Source organism: Eurypyga helias, unplaced genomic scaffold (assembly GCF_000690775.1).
Source record: "Eurypyga helias isolate BGI_N326 unplaced genomic scaffold, ASM69077v1 scaffold21664, whole genome shotgun sequence".
Classification (NCBI taxonomy): Eukaryota; Metazoa; Chordata; class Aves; order Eurypygiformes; family Eurypygidae; genus Eurypyga; species Eurypyga helias.
In genome coordinates this window covers 60,386-83,309 of record NW_010244650.1, presented here as the reverse complement: position 1 = coordinate 83,309, position 22,924 = coordinate 60,386, and the positions used below count along the sequence as shown (strand labels likewise).

At 44.9% G+C, this 22,924-nt stretch overlaps 1 protein-coding gene across 1 annotated transcript in view; it reads left to right on the top strand.

The window, feature by feature from the left end:
• Positions 1-14,488, top strand: part of AMOT (angiomotin) — a 33,558-nt gene extending 19,070 nt beyond the window's left edge. The window contains exons 7-12 of the mRNA XM_010149830.1: positions 6,802-6,951; positions 8,727-8,917; positions 11,154-11,276; positions 11,956-12,188; positions 13,033-13,257; positions 14,199-14,488. Coding sequence (XP_010148132.1) covers positions 6,802-6,951; positions 8,727-8,917; positions 11,154-11,276; positions 11,956-12,188; positions 13,033-13,257; positions 14,199-14,299 — 1,023 coding nt within the window. The 3' untranslated portion in view covers positions 14,300-14,488. The remainder of the gene's footprint in view (positions 1-6,801; positions 6,952-8,726; positions 8,918-11,153; positions 11,277-11,955; positions 12,189-13,032; positions 13,258-14,198) is intronic.
• The last annotated feature ends 8,436 nt before the right edge of the window (positions 14,489-22,924 follow it).

The window sequence follows — 22,924 nt, the reverse complement described above, 5'->3', positions numbered from 1 at the left end:
AGTTATTAACCCCTATTTTCACTTCTCCATTTTCATTCTACCCTTCAGTAGACATTCCAGAGTTATGCATAAGTCAGCAGCTTATTAAAATTGTTTCTAGCCAAGTATCAGTCTGTGTTTTTCAAAATCAGTTTTTCAAATTCAGGTTATTTTCATTACATGCAATACATTTGAGAGAAATGGAATATATTGGAGATAAAATGCATGTTGGCTTACAAACATATGTCATGGTCAGAAATGCTTAGTGACAGTAATATTTGCAGCTAAAGCAATGAAAAAGTCTCATTTTGGAGCACGGGTTGCTAGAATGCTCTCAATTTTGGTGTCAGCATTTGAATGGCTGCAGAATGCAGCTGGTTTGTAGCTGGTAGATGGTCACAGGTGGCCTGTACGTGTGAGCTTTTCAAACAGTCACATTGCCGTGATTTAACCAACACCTCGAGAGCCTTCAGCAAACAGAGCAGATGGTTAAACTTGGCTTTGCCCTGGGCCAGAGGCGGAATGGCTGGGTTTACTGAAAGGGCCATCCTGACCAGCCTGGGACGCTGGGTAAACGCTGACTTACTGCGAGTCCCTACCAGGCGTGTAATATTGCAGTAATATTGCAGGAGGGAGTCTGATGCCAAATACTTTATCTAATCACAGCTGCTGGATACAGAGCGTACAGTTGCTTCTGGTTTTACACTTTTCAAAAAAAAAAAAAAAGGAATTTCCAGAACTTTTTTTTATAGTAGTGTAACTTGCCCTCCTTTGCTTCACCGCTTTCCAAGACACTGTTTTAATGAGTGTCTTAAAGAGACAGCTTTGAAAAATAGCGACCACTGCCAAGATCGAAACATCTGCTCGTTGCCATCCTCATGCACACACCTTGCAATGCAAAGAGAAGCCAGACGTCCTCTCCAATGGGTGCAAATTGGGTGACTGGGGGAAGGGAAGAAGTTTGAATGAAATATCTTTCCTGAAAGCGGCTTGTAGTTAGAAGCTGTAAGATCTTTCAGCCAGCAGAATTCAACATAACCCAGTTACCAGAGCGAAGATATTATACTCATTTCCCACTCAGCTATTGTGGAGAGAAATAGCGCGCTATTTCTGACAACACTGAGGGTTCTGTCTGTGGGGAGATGTAGAAACGTTCGTTTCCCAATGACATCGATTGTACTTTCTATGCTGTGCCTGAGATGCTTTCAGAACAGAGCTCTGGCTTGTAGGGAAGAGACCCAAAGGAGAGTTTGTCTGCTTGGAGGCTTGTCTGGTTTTTTCCAGTCACTTCTCTGGGTCTATAAAAAGATATTCCTAGTCTCCACAGCTTTGTCTCACTTAAATGCTTAGACTCTGAGAGCTATATAACTACTCCTTTCAGGACAGAGTTGGCGTTAAAGGGGACACTTTTTGGATGGCACATCGTTCATGGATGGGTAGGGTGGAGAGGAGAGAAAACTCCCTCTCTTCCCTGTAGCTAGTACGTGTTTGTCCTTAATGACCTGCATTCTTGTAACCACGCAGAACCGGCTTTTTATTGCTGTGTTGCTGCCTCTCATACTCTGCCTGTTAGTATTTTCCAGAGGTGGCTTTGAGAGTTATTACTTATTTTAACACAAACAAACGGAGAGACGACACTGTGACATTCCCATGCCACAAACGCTGTTCCCTAGCAAGAGGATAGTGTTACCAAATTACTTCAGCGTGAGTTCTTGCTGAGGGCAGTGGCGCCTTCTTGGGCCTGAATTCAAACAAACTGGGGCTTCAAAGGCATCCTAGAGGAATATATTCCAACTGCAAGAGGGAGAGGTGGTTTAAACATGCTTGCTGTCTTTTTTTTTCTCTTCTTTTTTCACTACATTTCTGCCATAGCAGGCAAATTCTTGTGGGGAAACGCATTTTCAGCTGCATCTGAATGGATTCAGCTTTAGGATAAACCCAGAATGTAATGAAAACACCCTGAATATATTAAACAAAGGACTTTGAAGACATCAAAACTAGTGGGTGGGAGACTGGCAGATGCTGACGAGTGTCAGCAATTTGCTGAAATAGGAGCTGTCCGAGATGAGGAGGGTAATGGCTAGGTTGGTCAGAATGCCTGGGAGAGTTTCTGAATCAGTTAGCTGTGCAGGAAGCCTTCTCTTCTTCCCCAAAAAAACTCTTTGCTGAGTAACGCATCTGGAAGCAATGAATCTCTTTACAAAAGACCTTCCTTCACTCTCACCTGCTATGTCCAGGACTGCCTTTGTCCTGCAGCAGCAGCTCCGGTCGGAGGATTTTACAGCCTCCACCTCTCTTGCTTCTAGTCACTTGATGGGGAAAATTCCTCATTCCTGTATGCCCCTGTGTGTGTGCCTGAAACCTCTGCACCCTCTTCGGAGCCTTTCTTCTGCAAGGGCCTGGGATCCCTGAAAGAGATTGCGTGGTTTGTCGAAGCCCAGATCAAATGGAGGAACAGGATTTTAGCAGGTTAATCCCTTTTCTGCTGGGCAGTTGTGATAATAAGCAAATGTCCCTATTTGTGACAGGAACGCTTTGTCCTTGGCTATTGATTTCAGGCCATGCAAACGCTCTCTGTAGCAGAAAAGCCTTTAGGTTGCCTGCTGCCAGGCATTATGTTGTCTTAGGAAGTCTGTTCTCCTGCAAAAAGAGTCTGAAGACTAGTTTCAGTTTTCTAGGTTTTGAGAATTTGTTTAATCATTTCATCCCTGTATGTTTAGAGTGGTTGATTCATTTTCCATTGCTGGAAGCCCTGCAGGTTGGGGATAGCAGTGCACAGACATTTTCAGGCAGTAAATCTTTCTGAATAACTTGGAAACGGATTGCTCTTCAGGTCAGCCAGACTCCTGTGAGCAATGAAGCCTCTGAATCCCAAGCTTTATCCTGCTTCTCCCAGCTGGCTCTCAGCTGCAGAAAGCAATCTTGTCAAGGCCTAGAGGAAATAAAACAAAACCAGAAATACTTCATTGGGAGGTCAGGGAATCTTTCAAGGGTATTCCCTGCATCAATTCGCACTTTTGGGTACTAGATTTCTGCAGACCCCCAAGCCAGTCCTTGCATTCTGTGTTTTTCTTGTCCTCAGTCCTGTTGCAGAACTGACATAAACGTCGTAGCTGATGTGACCTGGAGAGCGACTGCTCTTCTTCATAATGGTTTAATTAGAAAACCTGGTTGATGGAGTTAAAGCCTGACCTCTGATACTGGGTTAGGACATTTTCCAAAGCACTCAGGGCTTGACCTGGAGAAGATATGCACATGATTAAAGTTGTGCTGTAGGAAATGCTGGGAAGGGACGCTGTCAGGCTGAAGTCCTCTGTTGTGCTTCCAGATGTGCACTGAGGGTAGAGATCTTGCCGTCTTAAAGAGGTGTTATAATAAAGATACTATGCTGAGTAAAATGCTCTGCATTTTCACAGCACCCTTCAAGGCAAAGCAGTTACAGCACATTACTTGAGCATGAGCTTGCTGCTTAGTTAAATGCAGCACCATCAAAAGGAAAATTACTATCTTGTCAAATTTATTTAAAATTATATACCAAAGGGTGTGCCTGCATCCTTGCAAAGCTTCAGGAATGAACTCTTATCTAGAGCACGTGTTCTCTGCCAGGCCTGTTGAAGAGGAGAGAATTCCAGCGTCCTTTGATGCCATCTCCCCCGTGGAAGATGTTACTGTGGCCCTTGGCACTGAGCAGCCAGTTTTGGTTCTTTGCTGGAAGATGGAGGGTGGGGAATCCGTGGCAAATGACCAAGAACAAGCCTCAGCATGCTGCCTTTTTTTCTTCCTCCTATCTCACTTGTGTCTGCAGCACCCTGGCAATACTCAGGAAAATGTTTCCAATTCCTGTCTGTGGAAAACATGATCATACTCTCAATTTGTGGTAATGAAATCTCTCTGTGCTTGGAAGAATTATTCCTGAGCCTCTTTACAATGAGAGGACAGATCAAGTCAGAAAGTTAAAAATAGAACTTAGATTTCACAGCTACCACTCCTGGAGAATTCTGGTTCACGGAAAGGTAGATTACACCTCAAAAATACTCGCAGCAGCAGAGATGGCAGAGCTGGGAGTGAATGATTGCCAGAATATGCATTGAGTGGACTGAGTGGAGCGTGCGTGAAATCTCGTATGTAAAGGTTGTGTCAAAAGACGCGTTAGGAAAGCTGAGTTCACTGGAGCACCTATGTACCTTTAAAGCTTACTGAACATCCGCGTTCCAAAAAACTAAAAATTATTTGAGGGATTCCTGAATTAATTCTGGTTTTAAGCCATTAAAAAAAAAAATACAGCCCCCAAATATTCTAACATTCCTAATTCTCCCTGATGCTGGAAGATGAAGTGTAATTTGTGAAGGGGAAAAAACCTCTTTGTCTTTATGAAAAGCCACTGAACAAGCTGTGCCTGTACTTTAGGTCTGGTGCATGAGTTAGGCATGTGCAGGCAGTGCTGGTGAGTTGGGCAACTGCTTGTGTTGCAACATTTCACCTGCAGGTTTGGCTGACGGGAGTGCTTTCAAAGTGAATGTTTCAGTGGAATTTCTGTGTCCTAATTCTTTTTTTTGGCTGGGCTGTTGGTATTCTTTGAATGAGGGCCAAAACGTTAATCCACACATATGCATACTCAGGTTTATTAATTATGAAACTACTAAAATGTTGTCGGCGGCTGATTTTGCAAGGAGAACTTTACCTGTGTGTTAAAAAACTCACCAGAAATCTAAATGCTTTTTGGTGGATAATAAGACACCAAATGTCCGTTCTTCTTTCCTTAAATTTTTAAGCAGCAGAGTTGGGGAGGACAGCTGATTTTCAAGATGATAATATTCAGCTCGATGCAAGGTATTTCGCTGCCAGCGAGTTCATTAGGTTGTTCCTTACTCTTGGCCAGGTCAGTAAGCTCACCTGCAAAACCAAGATATTGGGTGCACTCTGTTTCCAGATTCTGCTGCTGATTCATAGTTTATTATTTCTGGATAGTTACAGAACTACTTTGAGCTGCTGTTCATCTAAGTGTAAAACTAGTGCATTAATCTACACTTTATTGGAGTCTGAGAAAGCTTAAATCAGTGTTATTAAGCACAATGCTCTGGAATAAAAAGATCTATTAACGTTTTTATTGATTTTCTGCAGAGCAGCAGTGGAATATTAAGTTGTATTAAAATGTTCTTGTCTCTCACATTCCAAACAAGCTTGAAATCTTGAGCAATCAAAGAATAAAAATACCTTTCTACTGTACATGCACTGGTGGGAAGGCCTTTGGCTGGATTACTCACTGTTGATTGTAACTTTTATTATAAAATACTTGTTTGGGGGAAATCCTCTAGGGCAGCAACATTCATGCTGTGAGATTAGATGCCTGCTGACTTTATGAAGAGAAGAAAAGGATACCATGTCTGGGATTAATAGCGTTTGGAGATTTTTCTCACTCTGCTATTCATATTGGAGTCTCTGGATTGCCTCAAGGAACAGGAGTGTGGAAAGGGAAAAAATTGAAGAAACACCTAAGACCTTTTCGGAAGGAGGGTGCGATGTAAGAATGGTTAAGCTGTTCAGATCAAAGCCCAGCAAGCCTAGTACCCTGTCTCTGCCAAAACTTACAGCAGATTCCTAGGGAACGCTATCAGAATGGGGCCAACAAACAGCGGTACTTTCCCAGAATACTTTCTGCTTCCAAGAAGGACTTCCTGAGCCAAAAGTGTTGTCTTTTGTCTTTAATATCCCTCAGTGGACTTTTCTTCCATGAAGCTGTAGAGTAGTTCTTTGAACTCACATAAGGGAGCCTGTGTTTCACATTGTGGTGCTTCTCTAGGCCTTGGCTCTGGCTGTTGGGAAAAGTTGCCTTCTTCCTGCTATTTTTGTCTTTCAGGGTTTACGACGATCATCGCTAGAAAAGCAGTGCCATAGATTTTCCGCAGGAGGCCAGCTAATTGTCATGCTTAGTCTTTTCCTTAACAGAACATTATGTCCATAGGTGTGCAGTATTCTGTATATTAGAATAGAGCTGGGCCCTGGGTGTTTTTTATTCTTTTTTTTTTTAATTCACACTTTAGTTTGGGTTTATTCTGCCTGAACTGTGGATTAACCTTGCTGAGACAGTTACTGGGGGTCTCAGCACGGTAGTTTTCATTGCTTATCGTGAGGCAGGATGGCAGCTTGGTTTGCAGGATGAACGATGGAGGAGGACAGAAGGGCAGGGGCAAGGAACAGAGCAGGACTCCTTAGGTCACACTGGGTCAAGATGACTGAGACGAACATCCAGGCTGCTAGTACAAACCTGGCTGCAGTGTGAAGAGAGCACAGGCCCTGTCCAGTGTATGCTTTAATCCTATTCATTACTTTATTGTTAGGAGGGTGGAATAGGATCCTGCAGGTTTTGGTGCAGTTTCTGCTTAACCTCCTAAAAACACTGCCAGGAATTTTCAGGTTTGCACTGAAAAGTGTTCCCAACTTGTGGACCAGCTCTAAATGCCGTCCTTGCTACAGTTACCTTGGTAACATGTGTCAAGTCACTTAAACACTCAGTTATGAACCCAGATGCCCTTTCTAGCCCATCACTGCTCTCAGTCATTTGCAACAGATAAGTACCTCAGTTTTCCCATCATTACGGTGGGGTCGCTGAGGACAAGAAGAACAAATACACCTAGCAGGAAAGCAGAGGTGGGAAGAACCTGTAACGTCCTGAGTGTGGAGGAGTCCGAGGCACGCTGACAGCAGTCACCCGAACATGTTCTTCCCGGCTGGTGTTTCTGTGCTCTGCAGTGTACAAAGCCAGAAGTTCACTCACTTGTTCTCAACATTTAACTTATGTTGCATTTTCTTCCTTGGTTTCAGCTCAAAAAGAAGCAGGTCTATGTTGAGAAGGTGGAGAAGATGCAGCAGGCCTTGGTTCAGCTGCAGGCAGCGTGTGAGAAACGGGAACAGCTGGAACACAGGCTGCGGACCCGGCTGGAGAGAGAACTGGAATCTCTCCGGATGCAGCAGGTACCCGCTGTTTCCCAGTGCCATACAAGGTTTCTTGTAGGATTGTACACTATACCCTACACCACACATAAAAGAAGGGCAGTGGTTTTTCCATCTTGTAAAATCAATGAATTTTTGGTAGCCAGAATCATGGATTTGCTGGCCATGGTATTGTTTTTAATCTATTTAGTTCTTCCATTCCAACCAGAAAATGTAGGTAAGAGAGCAGCAGGGGATCCATCTCGTGACAAGGTTCAGACATAGCCATATAGCTAGATAGTCTTCTGTCTTTAAGTAACCTGCTCACATTTACTTTGAAATTATTTTAAATGTCTTGTTCACGGCTTGAGATTTTGTATCAAACTCTCTAACAACTGGCCTGAAAAGAGGCCTTTCAAAAATCTTTTGTATTTACAAAACCCAAACCAGACCAGCAAAACCAATTCTGTAGATGCAGTTGATGGAAACAGATGGGAGCTTTGTGTAGAGTATGTTCTTACGATTGTAACGTGAGCCTTTTTCAGTGAAAAGAATGACTGAGGAGTAGATTGTGCAGTGGTGTTATGAATTAGATGTGAAATTTAAGTTTTATTTCAACCTCTGTCAAACATCGATGAACTGTCAGGTTTGTCAGTTTTACTGGAACGAGGATGCAGACCTGTGTTCTAAATCGCATGTAGTTTCAGGTTATGTTTATCCCCCGAATTCCACCTCTGCGTAGGAACAGATATTTAAATCTTACGTCTATTTTTCTGTTGGTTTAGTAGGAGTTGAAGTAATTTAGTAAACTTTTCTGTGTTATCTTTGGAAAATGAAGTACTCTGAACCCCACAATTTTTGACATTGAGCCTGAGTCAAGACAGAAAAAATAGCTTTCTTGTCATGGTTAAGAATTCTGAGCTGAACATAAAGTAGCTTGTCTGCCCCACTTCTTTTCTTTGAAACTATTTAAAAAAAATTTCAAGTCAAATATCCTGCCAATCCCAGATGAGACTTCCATATAAAAGTGCTCATTTTATCTGCTTAACTCTTAGCTTAGCAAATCTCTGCTCTTTCTTTTGAAAGGGAACACTGCCTGTCTTTCAAATCTTGCTTTAGAACTGAGTTATTTTTGATCCCCAGTTACTTAATCCACAGGTATACACTGATCATACTGATTTAATAACCACATCTTTTAATATTGGATGTATTTTCTCTGTATGTGTGGTAACTCGTGTATACTTGTTAGTGTTTTGCTGGAACAGCGTTGGCAGTGAGTGGGTGTTAGCTGAGGCGTTGTAGATGGGCTGTAGACGTCGGACACGAATAGCAGCATGCAGCTCTCCGCCGCTCCTGTGGGGTTTTACACATGGCCTAGGCAGGAGTACGATCCGTCTTAAATACTTAGTTGTTTATTGGCCGGCTCTGGAATGGCACCGGGAAGCACTCTAGCATGGGCGCTGAGAGTTAAGCTGTCTTTCTTGGAAGCAGTGCTTGGTGTTTTATGACTTTTGAGCCTCAATATTTGGAAAATAGAAGGAACCTTTCTAGCATTACATGAGCATGTTTCCTGGGTTTGACAGGGTGAGGCTGCATTGTCCCTGCAGATATTTCAGACTGAGCTCTAAAGGAGACCATTACCATCACCTCGTCTGCCCAGTGTGGCATGGGCCACTGTTTCGCTCTGAGGAGTTCTTGCTCAGGGCCAGCCTCTGGCCTTCAGACAAAAAGCAAACGAACCAAACCAACCCTGAGTTCTACAGATGCATCCTGAGATTTCTTTTTTTCTTTTCTTCCCCCCTGCTTTTGGAAAACAGCGTCAGGGTACATCTCAGGCTGCCAACGTCTCGGAGTACAATGCCACGGCGCTCATGGAACTCCTGCGGGAGAAGGAAGAAAGGATTCTTGCTCTGGAAGCTGACATGACCAAATGGGAACAGAAATACCTGGAGGAGAGTGTGATGAGACAGTTTGCTTTGGATGCAGCTGCAACTGTGGCTGCTCAGAGGTAAATGAGACTTTTCACAGTACAGGGGTTATTTTCTTTTTCCAGTTGAATGTCATATTTCCCACCACGGAATGTTGTCTCACCACCCTCCCATGATACCTCTGAACAGCTTCTCAGACTTCTGCGTGCAAGTGGAGCTTGGCTGCTTTTCCTGGGAGCTGTGCAATTGCCAACAATTAGAAACCTTTTGCTAGGGGGAGATTCCCCCACATGCAGGAGCCGTTTTCCAGACTAGAATTCTTCTGAGCCATTCCTAGAAGCTGTTGACTCAAAAATAGATGTATGAGGAGTGTTTTGCGTTGTTTTTATTTTTTTTAAACAGGAGTCAGTCCTCGCTGAAGTCATGTGAGACTTCGTAAGGATAAGGTTGGTGATTCACTACATTCACCCTAAATGGCTTACTTGTTCTCCAGAATGTTTTTGCAAATTATTTGTGGTATTGTCCTCAACATGGTTACTAACCAGAAACATCTACAAGGAAATGCTGCTCAAAACATTGTGCTGTGTATGGAGAGTACTGCTTGTGGGGGTGGGAAGGGAAGGGTGTCTGAAATTTGGTAAGAAGCTCACATTCCAAGACAGCTGTACAGACACTTATTGTGGCTGTAAATGGGCCCGAGTGCTTCAGCCTGTTGGTAAACAAGAGCTGTTACTGGAGCGCAACTCTTCAGCATGAGGAACTGCTTACGTATAATTTCATTGCTCACTAGTTTCTGGTTCTTGATGGCAGATTTTATTTTAGATTCTCTCATGAACCAAGTTCAAATAGGGATATTATCACAACTGGCTTCCTAGCATGTAAGATCATACTAGAATTACTCGGGGAAAGTTGCAGATCTGCTGTGTTAGCATTTGAAGACTTATCTTGCTCCAGAAGCAGGCTGTTATTTTAGGGTATTGATGATGCTTGTGCACTGTTTTCCACCTCCCCAGAGAATTCTCTAAAGGCTCTTGCTACTGCTTGTCCTTAAAGGCCATGTTATATTTTCAGCGTGTGCTGATAAGTAGAGGTCTGGTCTATTGTTTATCAGGGAATGACAGGGGATATGTTTGGCCTCTCCAGGTTTTGTTAAATGAACAAGAATGCCTTCCAGTCAGGAAAGAGCCAAGCTCTATTTTTTCATTTCCTTCTAGCTGCTTCTCCCCTCAAAGAGATTCCATTAGTGTCAATACTTCTGCGAGTTTACGTGCAGTCGACACCTCCTTCAAAAAGATAGGCTGGGGGGGATTCCACTAATTCCAGTGGCAACCTCATCTACACTTGCACAGAGTTCTTTCCCTTTGACAGTGGAAAATAGCCTCCCTTAGGAAGCTGGGGTTGCAGGAAGGATGCTTTATAGCACGGGCAGGAATCTGTGTCAGGTTACGTTTCTTAGATGAATGACTTTCTTGTGCCCTTCACATTGATTCTTTGCTTTTCCTGATCTGAACTTCTGCAGAGTTAAAGGTACATTTATCAGACAGTTCTTAGATGTGCTGTGTCTGAGAGAACAGATTTCGTATTACAATGAATTGGAGCTGTTGGCTTGTGTGTTTGTTTTTTTCCTAATTCCGTTAACGCATAGCTCTGTCAGTAACATGCTCTTAATGATTCATACAGTGATAGAGAGCGTAGCGCAGTGACTTTGTTCTGACTGAAAAGCCACAAGCAGAATGAAATACTCCTCGTGTTTTGGTTAGTGGACTGAACAACTGTCACAGTGTTAACATCAGGCACTATGTGGAATCAGTCTGAAACTGTTTTCAGCCCACTCTGAGCTATTTGGACCAAGCTGCTTAGGATTGCTTAAGAAACTTCCATGCCTGGTTCCCTTTGCTCAGATTCCCTGTATGATACTGTTGAAAAGGGAAGGGAGAAAAGTTTTATATCCAAAGTGAAGTTTGTGCTGTTTCAATTGAAGGAAAGTACCTAGTGTTCTGTGCCATCCTTCCCCCTCCCCATGTCCTTGGACTTGCCTTGTTCACACTGATCAGTTTACAGTCGTGCAGCGAATCAGTTAGATCATGGACTGGCCTGGGATGGACAGTAGATTGATTATTGTTGTAATGACATGCATGTTTCTGTAATCCTCCTTTCATTAGGACCGGGAGTTGGATTTTTGGAAGACACTGAGCCAGCCTAAGCTCAAAAAAAGTGGATATTCTTGTTTGTTACTTTTGAGCAATAATTTTGTGCTGCTAGGAGGAAAGCAGTAATCTCAGCTGGTCCTTCATCTGCTCTACTGCTTGTTCTCAGGGACACGACAGTGATCAACCACTCGCCTAACCCCAGCTATGACACCTCGCTGGAAGCTCGCATTCAGAAGGAGGAGGAAGAGATCCTGCTTGCCAACAGGAGATGTCTCGACATGGAGGGAAGGTAGAGTGCAGTTTGGTCCTATCTGGCTTCTCTAGGACAGGGATTTTAAATTAATTGTCTGGGTAGACACCTCAGAACCAGAACTTCTTGTGTCTTCACCAATAGCAATGATGTAGATGCCAGACGCTCATTTGGCCGAGGAAGTGTCTACATAGCAATCCAAAACCTGTCTTGATACTGAGGGCTAATGCAAAAAAGTCTTGTCTTAGATTTTTTTTGCATCTAGCTTGTTCCTCTTCTCTCTTCAGGGCATCTTCATCAGACCCCAGCCTCCAGCCACCTCTCAACAGTCTCACAGGACTGGTTTCCCTGGGGTTAGGTCCAGTGCAGACTCCCCTAAGAGTGTCAGTCCTCTTCTTTCTCTTGGTCTCATGTCCTGTCCGTAACTCAGCTTTGTCTCGAAGACCCTTCTGGGGCTGTTTAGAGCAGCTTCCAGTAGCCAAAGGCGGGTGTGGGTATCTCAGTGCATGAGTTCTCTCATGCATGTGTGCAAGAAGTCTCTCTCATGCATGATCTGCTCTGTGGGGCCAGTGAATAGCCAGTATTCGGGGCAATAAGCTCCCTTGCATCTTCTCTCTGGCTCCTGAGGGCATCCTAGTCACAGCCGTGGTTGCACTGGTGCCTCAGTCCAAGGAGACAGGAGTACAGTACGTTGTTGTTCTTTGTGCTTCTCAAAAAGGATTAAGACTCTGCACGCTCAGATCATTGAGAAGGATGCCATGATCAAAGTCCTGCAGCAGCGCTCCCGGAAGGAGCCTGGTAAGACAGACCAGCTTTCCTCCATGAGACCCGCCAAGTCGCTGATGTCGATATCGAACGCTGGCTCAGGCTTGCTGTCCCACTCGTCGACACTGAGCAGCACTCCCATCCTGGAGGAGAAGAGGGAGGACAAGAGCTGGAAAGGCAGCCTAGGTAATTTTTAAATAACAGCAGCAATTCAGATGCACAAATCACTGCTTAGAGGGGAGGCAGGAGCAGCACAAGTAATAAGGTGTGTTGGACAGACAGATCAGCTGGCCTAGCCTGCAGTAAAGCTGACTGCAAGCAAGATGGGACATTTGGAACTACTTCTTGTTTTATTTCTGGGAAGTAGTGACTGCTGAATAATGACTCTGTCATTAAAATATGTAAGCCTTTATTCCCAATTTGGTGCCTGACTTTAGGGATATTTGAGATATTTTCACAGTTCCCAAGCGCTTGCTTCCAGCTGGGTTGTTAGAGCTGTCTGAAGGTGTAAAGTCTCCTTGAACAGGAGCAGAAATACTCATCAGCATTGCTGTCCTCTAGTGTTGTGCCTGCATTAACATGACTCCTGTCTGGAGTGGCTCAACACCATTGTTCAGAGAAAATGAGTTGTAACAAAGCAAATCTTAGGTGATTTTTTTTTTCTGGTGGGAAGTTAGGCCCAAAGGCTCTCCGTATGAGACTAGAAGACCCTGAGATTTAGAAGAGAATCTGTTGGAGGTGATTTCAGCGTGCAGATTTACCCTGCCATGGATGAGCCACTGCTTAGAGAGCGGGAAGTACGATGTCAGTGCCCACTTGCGTATCTTTGCACGCAGTAACGTGAGGATAGTGCTGGCTTTTGGGTAGTTCAGCACCCGGCAGTGCAAGGTGCTATGGAAAGGTAAATTAGTGCTGTCTGCTGAAGCATGGAGCACTTTCCAGATCATAGAGCAAGTACTGCAGAGGGGTGCAGGACTGATACTGGTTAGTTTTTTGGGATTGTGAAATCTCCTTCCCTTTTTCCATAAAGGTGTTCTGCTGGGAACAGAATATCGCTCCGAATCCATTCCTTCCACCCCCTCTCCTGTCCTTCCTTCCACACCGTTGCTGTCAGCCCACTCGAAAACAGGCAGCAGAGACTGCAGCACCCAGACTGACCGGGGCAACGAACAAAACAAAGCTGCACCGTCCACTGCAGCTCCTGCACCAGGACGACTCCCTGGTACCAGCCTGGCCTACAGTGCAGACAAAACAGGTAACAAAGCTCTGCGGCTCTCCCAGAGGGAGAACTGAGTTGCCATCAGTTCTGCTCTGTGGGGCAGGCCCTACCATCCCTTCTTCCATTCAGGAAGGCTGGGTTTTGTTTTCGTGAGGACAGATGAGTTTCAGAGGCAACCTCACAATGTTCTGAAGGAAAGAAAGCCTGAAGAGTGGCAGCTTAGGCATGGACACACTGGAATGCCAGGATAGTCTCTGAGTCAGTGTCTACTCTGATGTAAACTGCGAGTAGCATGCGGAGTTTAAACAGTGAACGAAAATGAGCTGTAGAAACTGGCCGTTGCATTTTAATGGGTATTGAAAGCAAGTGGACTCAGAGAAGGGGGAGGGAGAAGAAGGAAAGGTAACTCAGGATAAGCTGTCGTGTTACTGTGCTGTCCCAGTCGCAGGACCGACTTCAACATTGGCACAAACAGATCCAGTTGACAGTGACTGTCACAGAATTTGCTTCCCACAGAGTTCCGAGCTGGCAGGAGCTGCTCATTTTCCAGCTCACTCTGACAAATCAATGCAGATTACACAGCCTTGCCTCTTCTACTTACAGACACGTTACAATTATGTTGTTCTTTATGGAAGAGTGAATTTGGCTGGTCTGCTGTGCTTCTTGCCCATGCTATGCTGTTTAATGGGTATCGAGGGAGACAGGGGAACAGGTTTGGTGGTGAAGGTGTACACTGACTACGTTGGTTTAAATGCCGGCGTGTATCAGTGGGAAATACCCAAAGGGAATTTGATAAAACATCTGTATTCGTCTGTCTACATACATGGAGAATTGAATTTTTTAAGGTGAAATAAGGAGTTGCTAGCTGTCTTTTGCCCAGTGATAGAAGATGACTTTTGAAATGTCAATGTCATTTTTCTAACCTCATCGATGTTACAGCTTTGATTGTCTGTCTCTTGTTTTTCCTTATCATGTAGATGGGCCACTCTTCCACTCCAGCACTCTTGAAAGAAAAGCCCCTGTTCAGACCATGGGGCAGGACCTCCCAGATGGAGAGATGGTAGAATACCTCATCTGAAAGGCTGTACCAGGATCTGAGCTGGGATACAGTAGCAAGAAATTTTAAAAGACATTTTTATTGGGAAAAAAAATGTAGAACCTGAGGAATAAAAGAACACTTAGCTGTTTGCTCTTGTATATTATGTCTCAGAAGTATGGACAGGTTAATTTATAATTTGTTCTAAATTATAAAAAACCCGTAACACTTGTTCTTTGAAAGTTTCCCCCTTTATTTTTTAAATACTGGATCTTGTAACATCTGGAGAAAAACCCAAGAACTTAGGTGCACTACATCCGATATTTCATTTCAGTATTTTGAAAGTCTCTTCAACAGAAGTACCTACTCACAGCTGTTGACTACATGTCTACCCTGAATGCAGTAAGGTGGGCATCGTGGCCTTACAGTGGTCAGGACCACTTGTGAGCATCACTTAGTGGTTTCAGAATACAGGTACTCTGAGAAGCTCTTACAAGTCTGAGCTGGGATCAAGGGAGATTTCTCTTTACACTCAGTCTAAGAACATAGAATAGGCATAGGTATTTCACATTCAGAGGCTGGAACTATTTCCATTTTCAGTGTGGTAAAAGTTGGTTATTTTTTAACTTCCCAAATTGTGTTATTTCTTTATTAAAAAAAACCCCGACTCCAGTGATTAATGTCTCATTTCACATTTTTAGTTTCATTGAAAGATTTGCCACGCTTTTATACTTAAGTACTTTTTCAATAATTTATACAGTGGATAGTAAATAATATATTGCATTCAAGTTTTACGTAAATTAAAAAAGGCGAGTTTACAGGCTCAGTCCTGACCTGTTAGCTCAGATTTCTGCCATTGTAATTCCATTGGCTTTAGTGGAACTACTCCAAATTTACCATAGTGCAAGTGGCAAGCCCTGTTGCTTTTCAGTGTTAGCAACTTAATCTAAGAGATCTGTGGAGATCTTTCTCTGTAGCAGATCTTTCTGTATTTCAAATGCCCTTCCACGTCATACAGCCTTCCTTCTCAGAGCTACTAGAGTCTTTTTCATATAGCAAAGCCTCAGAGTTAAAGCTTTAAAGAGGAGCTCTGTGTAAAGTTTTAGATGGCAAATTCTCTCCTTCCAAAACACTTTGTTTCTTCATCTAACTGGAGAGAGCAGCTGAAAGTAAGTCCCAGAGGCATTACAGAAGAAAGTTACACCTTTAAGTCATCAGATTCACTTTCTGATTTTTGGGAACTGGCACTGTTGCAGCAGTACCTTGGCTGCAGATGGAATTAGTTCTCCACCCATTTCTAGACAAACTTCTCAGCCTCTTCATTCTCATCCCTGAGGTTGTCTTGCATTTATTTCTCGGGGCTTAATTCCATCCCATTATATGAAGTAATGCCCACTCTGGATGATTTGAAGTGATTTCTCTTCCTCCTCCACAGTTGCTGGAAACACAGGAGAAGCTTTTCTCACCAGCTCAAGGTGCCCATCCTTCTGCCATTTCAGCATAGTTTTCTGTGTTATATTTTGTGGTTTGAGCTTTGAATGAAAAATAAGGGAGACCAAATGCCATTGAGTGTCTGTGAGAGAGAGGGGGAGAGGTTTTTGGGTGATTTTCTGTTCTTTTAAAGTCAGGAAAAATTAGATTCTATCTTTACAAGTACTTCTCAGCAGTGGGAAGGAAGTTTTGCAACTGTAGGGCTCTAGATAAACAGTTCCAACTCACTTGATTCACATCAGTTCTAAAACGTCTAGGAAAATTTGGATCCTTTACAGGTAAAATCTGTCTTTCCCTCGTTGGTATTGGCTGTTCAGGTGGACTAGGTAAAAATAATCTGTGTATCCTCCCAGCAGCTCATTGTTTTCAAACTGAAAGCCACTGTAAACTATTTTTACAAAGAAAAAAGGACATAATAGCTTTCTGTGACTAAAATACAGATTATGGACAGCAACTGTCTCCTCCAAAAATGGAAGCCAGGCAGGTTCTGACAGTCCAAGCCATCAGGATTGCGTGAGCCTTAGCACTTCTATGCCTGTGGAAGTAAATTTGGACGAAGATGGTGCAGTTTCACATTGTTCAGGTCAGGTTCTTTGCCCTTTTTGTAGTTCTGATTCCTTCCGAAAGCAAAACCCCCAAAACTTTAACATGGAAGTTTGAGGTCATAGTCCTGTGCTGACGAACAAGGAGCCATCAGGAATGTATTCCTTCCCTTGAGCTTCCTCAGAGCCATCCTGATGTGACTGTGAAAGAGCTGCTTGCTTTGAGGAAGATGTGTCCTATAGTCTTCAGTTTCTCTGTACAGATTTTTGTTTCAACAGAACCTGCTTTAAGGAGACAAACTGCACACCTAGTTCTTTTTCCTTCTGTAGAGCTTATTTCTAGTAGAAAGTGATTTTTTTTTTAACACAATGATTGCAATGACCTTCTTTGCAGACCAAAATTTTAGACTAAGAGTTTTTTTTTAAACTCGGGTATTAGAAGCAGAATTGTAGCTTTTATAAAGAAAGCCACATATTCTTCTTTGTAGAGCAAAACAAGAAAATCAAGTTTAGTTATTTTTCCTCTTTCTTTTCACTCCTTACAGAATGGCCAAACTCACAAGTCCTTCCCTTGGGCAGTTCCTCTGGGAGTTGATGGCTCAGGGAGGCGCCTGAGATCTGGAGGCTTTTGTTCCCATCTGGCCCGATGTCGTTACTAGCTTCAAACAGCTCCTACCTGGCATCTCTTGTGGGGTCGGGAGCAGCAATTTTCCGTCTGGGGACTCATGGGGATCTGTGAATTGCTCCTCAGGAGTCTGCAGAGGGGTGGCTGAGGTCAGCAAGTACTGTCAGGGGGCTGAAATTCTTCTTGTGTGGTCTCTGCCTCCCTTGACAGGTTTGTAGAGCGAGAGGCAGAAATAAGCTTTGCTTCGTTTTTGAGGCTGCCCGAGTGAGGGGACTTGCAGAGCTTTAGGCCAGAGCCATTTCCAAGGACACCTCCTGCTCCAGGAGCACGCACCGGTGACCGGCAGCGCGCGAGACGTGTAAGCGCACCCCGTGAGCCGTGACGCTCGCACAGTGAATCCCGACAGCCGTGGCCAGACGATGTGATTTTCCCATTCCTTCTAAAATGGTGGCGACGCAAACTTGGTCAGGACAAGCGGAACCCGGGGGAGTTCAGTTTCTCTCCCTCCCCACGAGGGCTGGCACGGGTTAGCTCAGGATTCACTGTGCTGCTTCACGCCGTGGCCGATGGCTTTGCTCTGTGGCAGAGGTGAGGGCGGGGGGTGTGTGTGGGGAGGGTCTCTTTTCATGTATTTGTATAGGAACTCTTTTTTAAAAGCTAGCATTTTTATGTCTAGAAAGTAAAAAGACATTGTAAAATGTAATTGTACTGTATTTATGAAGAAAATACATTTCTTTTCAAAAAGATCTTATTCTAAGTTGGTTTTAGAGTCTTGACTTCCAACGCCATCATCCCTTAGGCTTTGAGAAGCGTTGAAACTCATCTGCTCCGCACTCTGCTGTCCGACTGGACCGTTCGGGTTGTGCTAAACTATTGAAATTCAACAAAAAGGCGACCCGCTGCCCTCCTGACTCGAGCAGAACCTGTGCAGCTCCCAGTTCTGAGGTGTTTGAACACCTGATTCCATTCAGCTTGGGCTCTGCTCAGAATCAGAAGTGGAGACGCTGAAATAACTGGAGAGCAGTCTGGAGTGATGTAGCTGCCAAGCCTTGCCTCTGGGGAGAGCTGGGAAATAGCTGCCCTGTTGCCTTGCCGGTGGTGCAGGTTCACCCCGAGAGAGGTGTCCCTCAGCTCTCCTGTCCTGCATTTAGGTCTCTTCCATTTGTAGAGCAGGAGCTCTGGGGGACAAATGGCTTCCATCAAGTTCCCCTTTCAGCAGGGTTGTGGTCTAAAAGGGGAGAAATGAGTGACCGCTCAGCTGCTTCTCTTTAAAAATAAGCATAAATTAAAATACTGCAAGTTTGCCATTTTACAGCCTTAGAAAAGGTGTCAAGAGAATGATCTTTGTTATCTAAATCGATATTGAAGTGAATCGTAGATTATTTTCTCCTCTTTATTGAAACCATGAAGTTTATTTTCTGATTTATGGCTGAGCTGTTTTGTAACTCAGCTGTTGAAACAGCCCTGAAATCTTTGAAGATTATGGCAGCTTTAATTCTAGGAAAGAAAACAAAAAAAGGAACTGTAAATAGATCACTGAGATCTTGTAAATGTCTATCGTTATGTTTGTAGGTAGCTATAAAAATATTTGGTGTTTTTAAATAACAGATCTGGTGTTTTCAGGCTTTTTCCATTGATACACTTGTTTTGCAGTGAATTTTCTGTGTATGAAAACCTTACTGATTATAAAACAAAACCAATCTTCACCTTACCTAGTCCTCGCCGCTGCTTGGCCTCGGTCTGTTAAGGTTTCAACTCCTAATTGAAGCTTTTGCAGGATAAAATAATTGTTCATTCCAATCTTTTCCCTTAAGCATCGCTTTTGGTTTTTAACTCCGCACACGTTCACACCTTTTTAGTAACAACGCTTGCTTACCTTTGAGCTGCGGTGACAGTGCCAGTCATCCCTCCTTTGGCAGCTGGACCGTTTTTCAGATGTCTAAGGGTGACAGCACGTGAGTAACCTGCAGTCCTGTGAGTACTTTCTTCAACAGGCTAACATGCTCTTTGTTCATATATTTTTGGTACATTTTATTGCCTCCAGTTCATCTTTCCTCCCTCGTCATGCTGTTGGAGGGAAGGAGCAGGGATTACTGGGAGGCTGGTTGAAAGGGGTCAGCCTTGATGCGTTTTCCCTGTTGACTTTTGAATTTGATCTTAAGATAGTTGTATCCTCCCCTGGCTGCCAGTGCTGTAATAAATACCAGCTTGATCAATCTGGGGGCCAGTGGTCAGTTTAGCACATACGTTCCTTACGCTTTTGGCCTTTTGATGTTGTTTCTATAAATCTCTGGCATGCCAGAGTAGAAACAAGAAGAATAAAAAAACCTAGCCAGACCAAAAAAACCCCAACAAACCAGCCACAGAAGCATGCTAATAGCTGGCTTATTTAACAAAACAACTGTGGCCCATCTGCAGCCGGGTGTGAGCGGAGCGTTTGGACGTTTCACAACGCCCCTGGTAGCCCGAGGGGCCGGTCAGCGTGGCTTCAGCGCAGCCGCCTGCCCCAGAGGAGCGAGCACCCACCGCAGACAGCCTGTGGAGATCCAACCGTGGCTTCCTGGGGAGCAGTGGGAAGGTGTGCAAGGATAATTTGGGTTTTCATATCCCCTTATCTTTCTTGGAAGAGTGTTGACCAGCCTGCTTGGACATAACCATCTACCAGAGGCTGTCCTGGGCCTTCCAGGTGGCTGGACACAGCACATCTGTTGGACACGTACATGATAAAGTCATCTTCAGTCCCTTCTCCTGCTACTCGGCGTGCCAAGATTGGAGCTTAAAAAGGGAAGAAAAAGATTAAAAGGCTGATTGATTGGGGTTTTTTTCATCTCAATTGGCTCAGCCTTTAAATGAAAAAACCCTTATGAAATGCAGCTTAGGTAGCGGTCAGTTGTTTCCCGACAGTCCTGCTGCTCCCAGGATGGTTAGAAGCTGGTTAGATGATTAGAATATATAAAATTTCAGCATTTTATATATTCTGGAACATTCCTCTGAATTTTGTATGAAAGAGTAAAATAAGATGGCAGCAAAAGACTGGCCTCGTGAAGGTGCCTTTAAAGTGATGTTGAGATGCAGTGACATGTTTGAATGGGTTAATCTTCACGTGGTATTTTGGAGGTAAACTTCAGAGGGACATTTTCATTGCTTGCTTGCCAAGAGGAGCACTGACCTTTTTAAATAGAAAGCCTCTATATATTTATACTCATGCGTATAAATACATATGGTATATGAAAGCTGGTAATTTTGAGAACCTCACTGTACCAGATGACATTTTCTTTTCCTCCCTAGCCGTTTTTAAAACATAAATGGTCAGGTTTGGAACTTCAGTATTTCTCTTCCTTTCTATTTTCTGTTGCTGTATTTTAGGACTAGAAAATAAGGAAATCCTCCTGTCTGCAGCATTTCCATTCTATATTTCAGTATTTTGCGGCTGATTTGGTTGGTTTTCCCTCGCTGATGGGCTGAAGCACAAGAGGACAGAACAGGGATTTGCCTCCTGCCAAGGAGGCATTCCGAAACAAGCTGTTGTGGCTATTCATGCACTGAGCATGACCCAGGCCTCGTCCTCGCTGAGCTGCAGTGCAGCTTTTTTCCTCTTTAGGTTTCAGTGTTAACAGGGCTCACCCAGGCCACATTTTAGCTCTGCTTCAGGCCTCGTGCACCATCACTGCAAGCGCCCAGCACAGACTCTGGGGCTGAGCTACTTCTGTTTGTTTCTCACTTTGAAAGGCATCGCGTTCAGGTCACGGGAGCTAGCATCAATGTTTATTAAATTCCCATTTTTGGAGGTTGGCAGGAGGAAGCCACGCGCTGGGGCTGCCCGAGGCTGAGTCAGAGCCCTGCCAGCCGGCAGTGATACTACACAGCAGCAACCCCAAATGGACCCAGCCCCTGCTTTGCCCCCAAACACCACGGGCTTTTTTGTTTCCTTTGTTTGAAAGGGTTTGGGCTTTCTGTGACCACCCTACAGGGAGAGGCTGTTCCCAGTTTGGGGACAGCAACAATTCTGCCTATTTCCCTGCTTGCAAATGCTCTCAGCGTGATTCCCAGCAGCTCCTGAGCCGTGTTTCTGCTCACTGCCCATCTGCCCCAGCCCAGACCCCAGCCCCAGTGCTGTCCACAGCAGAAGGAAGAAGAAACCACAAGCATTTTCTTCCTGGGGCCAACCAGCATCAAAGGGGCAACCTCGGTGAGGGCTGTGTGACTGCTGACATCCAGCACCCTGCATGCTCCAGGAACATGTCCCTTCAGCCAGTCCTGCCCTGGGAAAGCCTGTGGAAATGTGGTAGGTCTGTTGGTGGGTTTTTTCCAGAGAAACATTCATCTTGATTCAACTCATTCCTATCCCTTTGCCTTCCCCACACAAAGCTGAGAGCAGTCCAGACCCTTTTAGCATCCTTGAGAGCTTTCCTAGAGGGAAATACCCTTGTGATTCAGCTCCATACGATGAAATCCCAAATGGATGGAAAGAACCCAGCACTGAGCAAGCACGAAGCAGCTGGTCTGGGACCATCTCTGCTGCTTTCCAGCCTGCAGCGACGCATTCGGGGGCCGGGGCAGGCTGCCGGGTCTCCGTCCAGGGGGGTTGATCAGGCAGTGAAACAAAGACTTCCCACCAGAAGTCGTTTACAGCGCGCAGGATTATGGTTCGTGCAGGCTTTGGTTTTTTAAATGCTGAAGAGTTACAGGAATGTCGCTTTTTGGGAGTGGGAAAAGTAGTTTCTTCCCTGCTGCACCTCCGTCTCCCCAGGCAGGAATGTCCCATGCCGGGACAGCTGAGAGGGCACCAGAGGCTTCGAAAAAAGAGAGAACAGAAGGATTGGGAATTGCTTAATTAGAAACAGTTTTCTCCTTTAATGTTCTGCAATTACTTTGAGGTCAGTAGAATTATTAGTATTATTAATCACTGAATTTCCAGAGAACTAAAGTTAATAGTACCATAATTGGGCCATACCGTACAGCACTAATTGCTGAGTGCCGGCGGGCAGCTAATTAAGTCTTCCAGCCCTTCCCTCTAGGCAGATCTTATTTCTTCTAAGTCTGCATCATGGATAACTTGGCTGAAGAGGGTTAAAAATCAGGGAAAGATGCGGATTGACAAGGCTGAGGCTTTCGAGGACTCTGCCCACATTTCCGACTACGATGACCGCGTCTCGGGCCATTCGCCTTCAGACGGCCTCGGCGTGCGTCCCAAGGCGGGCAAGGAAGTCGTGAAGCATTGCCATGCTCCAGCGAGGAGGGTAAAAGGCACCTTTCAGCAGTAAGGAGTGAAGCGTGGGGGGCTGCAGGATGCCGCAGTAAGGGATTTCCCAGTCCTTCATGAGAAGAGGGAGTTCCTTCTGGATTTGGTAACCCTCAGCAAGTCTCTTGCAGTAGAGGTTCAGCCCCTCGCTAACATACCGTACCATCACCCACCCGCTGCGGCGCTGGGATGGAAGATCTTGTGGATCTTATTTCAGAGCCAAGAACAACAAGAAAAGACAAGAATAGAAGAAAGCAGGTGTACCTGCTAGTCCTGCTTTCAGCGAGCTCAGGGTTAAGATGAAGGGTGAGCACTCACCGAGCCTGGGACATATGGGACAGGCACCAAGGCAGCAGGAGCTTAGGAAGACACAACACAGATTCAACATCCTCCAGAGCAGCCTGTCTAACTCTACTCGGTCCCACGTGAGACTCCCTCCTACAGATTGCTCTGCAGATCCCCAAACCCTTCAACCCCTGGCACTGTGCCTGTCCCCAGGCACCCACCCCTACTGCTGTGTCCCCGCAGTTTATACATCCACGGTGCTGCCCGCCGCAGGGAAGCAGCCCTTCCCGGCAGGTCCATCCCCTCGGCCCTGGCAGGTGGGATTCTGTCCCCATTAAGCCCCCAGGCTCTTGGTGCCCCGGCCTCTTTCACCCTGCCCTGGGCTCTCCCTGGGTGCCGTGGGCACTGATGAGGCCGCACCTTGAATCACAGGTTCAGTTTTGGGCCTTTTCACTGCAAGACAGACACTGAGGGGCTGGAGC